At 42.3% G+C, this 8,145-nt stretch overlaps 1 protein-coding gene across 1 annotated transcript; it reads right to left on the bottom strand.

Moving 5' to 3' along the window:
* Window positions 1-3,899: 3,899 nt before the first annotated feature.
* On the bottom strand, window positions 3,900-7,735 carry LOC108677353. The gene is made up of 2 exons (XM_018165571.2): window positions 5,290-7,735; window positions 3,900-3,973 (listed from the first exon to the last, which is right to left on the bottom strand). The coding sequence occupies exon 1, from the start codon at window positions 7,593-7,595 to the stop codon at window positions 6,513-6,515; it is 1,083 nt and encodes a 360-aa protein (XP_018021060.1). The 5' UTR covers window positions 7,596-7,735; the 3' UTR covers window positions 3,900-3,973; window positions 5,290-6,512.
* Window positions 7,736-8,145: the final 410 nt, after the last annotated feature.

The raw sequence follows: 8,145 nt of genomic DNA, 5'->3' as shown, positions 1-8,145 counted from the left end.
CAACCGACTAATTTGTCAAACTTCTACGCTATCTCAGTCTACATTGATGATGACTGATGAGAGCTGTGACATTGTTCCTCGCTAGCTCTAGTCTTTCATATCCCAGGATATCCGACACTGGTTTCACGATTTAATTTGGCGAGTTCATTGAGTTATATCGTAGTTTCCCATGTTTACGGTAAATTCAATCAAAAGCTACAGTCACAAGAACAAGAGAGCACTGGCCTATGCGGCATTGATAGTGAAGTGCAAAGAAGTTGATTATACAACAAACAAAGGCTTTGTAACGAAGAAAATAAACTCTTCTATGGAAAAGAATGTGCCAAATTGAAGTCGTCAATGCTGCCTGGTGCTGTCTATCAACCCTCATTGTGATACTGTATTTCTTAATTAAAACCATTTTCGGGACCACCGCGTACGCTTGCATTGCTTTAACCTAATTAAGGTGGCACAAACTGCGATCACTGCAGCGAGCAGCACTGCCTCCTCCATTGTCGCGAACGCACTAAAAACTGAAGGAAAGTTTGAGCGTGTGGACGCTCTTCAGTCTTCCGTCAAAATCGGTCAAACCTGGCATTACATGCAAGACTGACGATAAGTTTGAGCGAGTGGACGGGGCTTTAAGGCCCGTTCACACTATTGGCAACGACATGCGCTTTGAGTCGTTAGCTGCAGTGTCTCGCCGCGCACAACCGTTCACACTACGTTTGAAAGTGATATCTCGAGGCCAAGCGCTTTGAACAGTAGTTGCCACCTAGACCTAAATAAAAAGTTACAATATTCGTACCAATATTATATCATTCTTTCAAATCGCTAAACGGTAGTGCATAAATTGACAGGAGTAGCTAAAATCGCAAACTAAACACGTCATGTAAAAGTAACTTACATCATTTGAAATCTGAATGTCTTCATCGAGAGTAGACGTTGACTGACGAAGAGCATCGCTGTCATTGATGAACATCAATGATTCAAAGCACCATAGTTTCGGTTTGTACACTTGGTCAGCACCTGCGCCAGATTTGGTTGATTCTCGTTTCAGCTTAAATTCACGATGGAATTGTGAACGCAACGTAGGCCTATGGATTTTCTTTCGAACTTCAGCAATGGTGGCTTGACTGACTTCTACACACAAGTTTCTTAAAGCCCCAACTATTTTTACCATAGCTTGTTCCTTTGCACTTCGATTTTTGTACTCCTTTGACCGAACATTGCACTTCGATTTTTGTACTCCTTTGACCGAACACTCCATAGGCATTCATTTTCTCTATGAAGATCAATTAGGCTATCTAGAACGACTCCAAACGAGAGTGGTGCTCGTCGACATTTGGTGTGCCGGATCAGCGTACACATTCAACCTTACTAGACCACAGACAGCTATCTACTAACTAAGAATTTAAAAGCAAAGAATAGTCCACAAACATTTCATATCTTTATAGAAAACGTTTCGGAGACCAGCTCCATCGTCAGTTCGTAGAATCTAGAATCACAAATCAGAAGTCACAAATTAATACATTGAAGGCACAGAACGAATTGAATTTCTTTAATTAATTAATTTGAATTCTTAGTTAATTTGTGATTTAAGCAAACAAGTGATATCATTCTTTCATAGCTATCTACTAAGTGCAGCGCTTGTGTTTCATGAGCCATGGCCCCTGTCAATCGCTAGCTTGTCAATCGGTCAAGAAGCGCATGCAGAGGCTGCAAAGCGCCTCTGCATGCGCTTTGAGGCACTTGATTCTCGTGCGTTGCCCCTAGTGTGAACGGACCTTTAGAAGGTTGCTGGAGCTCACGATGTCACAGAGGCGCCGCCTGACCATCGTCCAGCGGGGGACGCAGCCGTAGGCCACAAATTTTACTCTTAAATAAGCCCTGGAGCCAACGCCTAGCTTCACCATGCAATAACTTTACTCTGCCTCAGAACTAGAAGCCGCAGACTACGTTTGAACTCCGTAATCCAGACAAGCGACACACTGCCGAAAGACAATAGCGCCGTAGGTCTTCAGCCAATGCTGAAGCATGCTCGCTCATAAACAGGCAGTTCCCCATCCGGCTGTACCTACTCCGGCCTAACCTCTTCTGGCCTAACCTATTCACGCTGCCCCGTCTCACATCCTTCTTGCAGCCAATGACTGGCTCTACTAGCGCACTTGGACCGCCTTTCTAACTTCTTGCTGCCAATGAGGTTAGGTTAGGTCCGCTCAGGTTTGTTTTGGGTGGACCCGGTGGAGAAAGGTTGCAGCTCGTATAGGTTAGGCCTGAAGAGGTTAGGCCAGAGGAGGTTTGGCCGGATGCAGTATGGCCATGTTTACCTCTTGCAAGCTTATTTTGTGGCTGTGGACATCCGGCGCTGTGGCTTTGAGCACTTGACTTCATAGGCAGTTATGCGCTCTAGCGTTCTTACCTATGGAAATGAATATGAACGAAGTGTGAAGTATGGCAAAGCTGGCCTCCGGCATGCGCCTCGTCCAGTGGAGCGGTGTTCTTTTGTTCGCAGCCTTGGTTTTCTGATTCTATCCCAGCGTACCTAGTCACTTGAAACGTTGTATTTTAAGGACTTTATTATTATTTAGAATTGTTTTCATTGTTTATGACGGCATTTATAGTTTAAACGTTCGTGTCCAAGGGTTGCGCGATGTTCAGATCGCGTGTGCTTATAAATAGTGCTCTCCTGACAAGGTGGTCACGTGACGAGGCAGACAAATTGTTGGGCATTGCACTTGGGTTTTCTTGTCTATTGCATGCGTTTGATGCATGCAGGCGGCCTCGTAATTTGATAATGAGTTTGCATGGAATTATTTATTTGGCACAGGAGCTTGTATTGGTCTTCAACGTTTTAGTGTTGCTCATTGTTATTCAACAAAATTTTGTTTTTGTTGTTACAACCCCGTTCCGATGTGGCTATTACAGTACCGATGCTGGGTACTGTGCTGGGCCCCATTATATGCTGGGCTCCACTATGTGCTGGGCCCCACTATGTGCTGGGCTCCACTATGTGCTGGGCTCCACTATGTGCTGGGCCCCACTATGTGCTGGGCTCCACTATGTGCTGGGCTCCACTATGTGCTGGGCTCCACTATGTGCTGGGCCCCACTATGGACCCCCTGCCCCTAGAATACCTAATATGGACATCTAATTTATTTGATTTTAGGTGAGAAACTAAATGAAATAAAGTATAATATAGAACAGTATGCGAGGTCTATCATAACAATTTTTCATCTACCGGCGTTTGAACAAAGATCTGCAAGAAATTAACTTATAAAACCCACTCATTGGCCTTTATTCGTTCCGGCTTGAAGGAGGAAGCTGAGAATGTGTCCAGAACGGAACAAGAATGATGGAACATCTGAATGATTTACGTGGTATTGAAGAAAATTGTCATTCATTTCAAAATATGAAAATGTAATACTAATTTATTTAAAATGAACTGAGGATTAGCAGTAAATAATATAAAAGAACTGTGGAGTAAGGGTACGTTTTATCCTTTAGGATTATGGCGCGCTTTTGCTGCCTTCGTCGTTTTGCCTCCGTTGATCCTAGAACTTCTCCTTAATATTTGTCGCTTGTTCGTTCAATCGCGCACATTTAGACCGACGCTTCTTCATTCTCAATTAATTCATCAATTAAATCATTAGCCAAAATGTTTCAGAACAATGTTGTAAATTTCATTCTCGATCATTTTATATATTAAATCATTAGCCAAAATGTTTCAGAACAATGTTGTAAATTTCATTCTCGATCATTTTATATATTAAATCATTAGCCAAAATGTTTCAGAACAATGTTGTAAATTTCATTCTCGATCATTTTATATATTAAATCATTAGCCAAAATGTTTCAGAACAATATCGTAAATTTAGCAGGGTATTTAATAGGCATTTATTTATTGATTAGGTATTAATTAAAGTAGGAGACAGGCGACACGTCGAAGGAAGTCGCTTCACGCATCCAGCTCCGCTACACCGTCGACCCAGGCCTGCAAAAGTAACGTTCATTACAAATAACTTCTCCATTAAATTTCTCTAATTCACTTCGACCTGTTTCATTCCTGTCAAGGTATCGTCACAATGAGTGTTATTATAAACTAAATTTCTACATTATTGTTCGTCTCATTGTTCAATTTCATTCTAAAATAATCAACAGCAAAAATTCCAAATATATGCTAAAAAATATAAACATATCCGGAATGAATGTTTATCCTATTGCATATTTTTCACCAATGAAAATTATACGATGAGTAAGTAAAGTGGTATGGATTTGCAGTTGTCAACAATATATTGTCGTGATACTACAGGTGTAAACATTTTATTCCCGCAAAACGTTAAAAAATATCACTTGAAACAGGTATTACGTTCTGGTACGATGCACGACAACTAACATCACCTAATTGATTGAAATGCAAATTAATTAAATGCAGGCAGATTTTGGCATATCATTTTAGAAAACATTTCAGAGTCCATTGTCACTTCAAATTTCCTAGCATTGAATTAAGCACAATCGGTGAGCACAACCGTTATTTACAGCGCAGACATTACAACCTACGTTGACAAATGAGACGTAAGGCAACGGGAAATAAGCATAAGTATTCAGGCCGATCTTTTTGTAATTTCATTCCATGGAAACTAAATGCAATATCTAAATAAGGCTTACATTTCAAAATTTACAATTATTGTAAAATTTACTTGACAAAAAAACTGGAAGTGGGAGCAGGAATCTTCTAGCCACTATCTGATATCACGCAACGTTTGTATATGCTTGTAAATATTACTCGTAGCCTCAATACAGATTTTAATATCTTCTTTTACAATTCATGTTGTGTTTATAGACTGCACTTATGGTTTAGGGCCTAGGCGCTCGAGAACTCGTAGCGAAATTCCACAACCAATGTAAAACATTATTGTTTTTAAATATCGTGAATTTTGAGAAGTTTACTGTAACGAAAAGCAAGAACAGTTTTAACTCTCTACCGCCATGAGAAGATGTCCGATGCGCATCTTCTCCGTCAATATTCGGAGAAGATGCACTCTCCGGGAACATAACTTTCCACTTAAATTATACGTAAACTATTGAGTGTAACAACCTGAGGACGTTTGTTCGCAACAGAGAACATTTTAAAGTTGTACGTGGCGGCAACCATCAGTGCAAGTCATTTTGCGCTCACTAGAACGTATAATTTTTGGGAAGTAGGCTTGTGACAATATTGCTCCGGTTACTCATGTCAGGCGGTAGAGGGTTAAATTATGTCGAGCTGGTGCGTAAAGAAAGGACAACATCAAATCTCTCTATACTCACAACAGCGCTTCAGGTCTTTCGCTCCAGAGCAACTTGACGTCTTGACACGGCCGTTTCCGTCGACCGCCGCAAGTATAACAACGCAGAACAAGAACCCTCTTCTTGCGGACGCGTATTATTTTAGAAGATGCTGACACCGAGGGTATGAGAGGCGCGTAACACGAGGGACAGAGTTCCCTCTTCATGAGGTGACTCATGCGTAGCTGACACTTGCGGCCGATGGCTCGGCAGGTGCTCCCCAAGTTTGAGCTGATCTCGCGGTGAAGCTGGACCACGTCGGCGGGGACTGGCAGGCTACTGTACGTTTTCGGTCCTACAGACGAGCCTAACATTTCCGCTCCTACAGGCGAACCTAACATTTTCGCTCTTACAGGCGAGCCTAACATTTTCGGTCCTACAGGCGAGCCTAACATTTTCGGTCCTTCAGGCGAGCCTAACATTTTCGGTCCTACAGGCGAGCCTAACATTTTCGGTCCTACAGGCGAGCCTAAAATTTGAGTAACCGAGCCAGAGCTCTTGGACGACGGTGTGCATGGACTAGGTTGTGTATCTCTGGAGAGAGAAGTTGGAATATCTGAAGTCAACCTAGGGTTCAAGTTGGAAACTTTAGTTGGTTTGTCACTAGTAATTTCGGTATCACAAATTTCAGATCGTGTAGTTGTGTCTTGAGCAGCCACCGACTGCGTAGTTTGGCTTGTACTGACACTTGGCTCAGCACAAACCAGGGACATGAGACATGCGCTCTGGTACAGATAGTTGATGCGTTCCACGTTTTCACCCACAAGTTGTTTTTGTATTTTCTTCTGTTGTTTCTGTGCCGCCTTGATCTGGTTTCCAACCCCAGGGTTCTGGTTTGGGGATTGATTTTGTAATTTATTCCTCGATGCTGTTTTATGCCCAGGCTTCGGCTCGCTAGAAGTGAGCTCCCCTGAGATGTCCCGAGGAATAGAATCTATTCTTGAATGCTCTAAGCGATCTTCGCCACAACTTTCATGTTGTTTGTTTACTTCCATTATGTCGTAATTTGGCCGCAAATAACAATATTAAAACATAAAAAACGAGATGGAATATTCCTGCAACACAAAAAACGTAGTAAGTCGTAAAAGTAAGCAAGCATTTAGCAATAAAATCAGCAACGCTTCGAATTCAAACAATTGATTAGGAAACTCAAGAGACGGATTTTTAATATCTAATATCGACTTTTGTATGCGTACAGTAAGAGCTTATAGAGCTAGCAGGTATTGTTCGAACTCTTTGAGTTGCTCTACAAAACCTTCATTAGGCTTAATATAAGGCCTCTTCTCTTTCACAAATTTCAAAGCTTCGGAGTAGGAAATTCTTAGGAATTTCATACAATAAGCGATAACTACAGTGGGCGCGCGAGATACGCCAGCGTTACAGTGCACCAGCACGACTCCATTTCTTCGCTTCACTTGGTCTATAAATGCAATACACTTCAGCAGACACGCGTGTATACGGCTCTCGGGGGTGTCTAGGAGACCGCAATGTACTCGGAGTATTGAACTGGTGGAAAACTCGTCTTCATTTCTTGTAAATCTCAAGTCGGAAAAATCACCAGGTTTCTTTGGTCCTAACGATGCAGGCACGGTTGCTGTTTCGTTGCTAGTTGATGCTAGTTCTCTACTGTCTTTTGAACAATGACGGGGCGATTTAACCAAGTTACCGTCTTCAACTAGCATCCAAACGTTTCCCTCTTCAGATCCATCATGTGGTAACAAACTCAATGCTTCGTTGCTAGTTGATGCTTGTTCACTACTCTCTTTTGAACAATGACGATCCGATTTAACCAAGGTACCGTCTTCAGTAAGCATCCAAACATTTCCCTCTTCAGATCCTTCATGTGGTAACAAACTCAGTACGGCCGTGACACCAAACTTCTTCAGTATAGTCACGTCATGAGCAACATCTTGCCCTGCTAGTAGAAGATGAGGCAGCACCATGCAACACAGAAGGTCGGGCTTCGTGTCTACCACAAACCCTGGACACTTTGCCATGAGTGAGGGCCCCACACGGTTCCCCTCAGAATTCAATATCATTGACGATTGACCACCGCCTTGATGAATCATAGCACCACGGTTTTTTTCATCAGTGATATTAGCTTCTTGCTTTCCCGACCCGGAAAGTTCTTGGAGGGTAACGGCTGTAAAATTTCCCGATCTGTCGCGAGCCTCGAGACGGCACGAACCGTCTGTACGGGTGACGAGAGTTTGACAGGGACGTAAACGACGGGATTTGGCCAACAAAAGTTCGGCAAGAGAGCTTTTCTGGTCATCTTCATCCGTCATAATGATTAAGATGATGTTTGATCAAAATAAATCCTGGAACACGGCAATAAGCCACACTTAATATCACACTCGCTCACAGGTTCAATTTATGTCTAGAATTCATGATTATATCTGGCATTGGCCTGGAGAAAATCGCGAAATCCGTTATGAATTTCTGCAAGAGATATTCATTCGAGATATGGCCACGTACAACGCAAATAGTACAATACTATGAAGAATTCAGTGTATTAAGATCTTGACACATCAGGCAAAGATTGATAGCAAAAACACAAAAGTGTCGTTCATGAGAGTGTCTGGTGTCCAATCAGCGATAAGAGTCGTGCAGGAGAAACAACTCGAGATGGGTCGGGCTATCCTTAAAAGCAACCGTTTCCGTAGATAACAGCTCATTGATGACAATAATCGGCAGGAATTAGTATTACTTAAACATTTCCCTCATGCAATACAGATCCTCACGCAGAGAAATGCGCGGAACTTTGTCTAAATAGCGATTTAGCGCAGGTCATCCTGACTAAACTTGGCCTGCGATAGGGTTAAATCAGTGCTACGG

Source organism: Hyalella azteca, unplaced genomic scaffold (assembly GCF_000764305.2).
Source record: "Hyalella azteca isolate HAZT.00-mixed unplaced genomic scaffold, Hazt_2.0.2 contig11426, whole genome shotgun sequence".
NCBI lineage: Eukaryota > Metazoa > Arthropoda > Malacostraca > Amphipoda > Hyalellidae > Hyalella > Hyalella azteca.
Note: the sequence above shows the minus strand (reverse complement) of the source record. Positions and strands in the feature narration are given on the sequence as shown.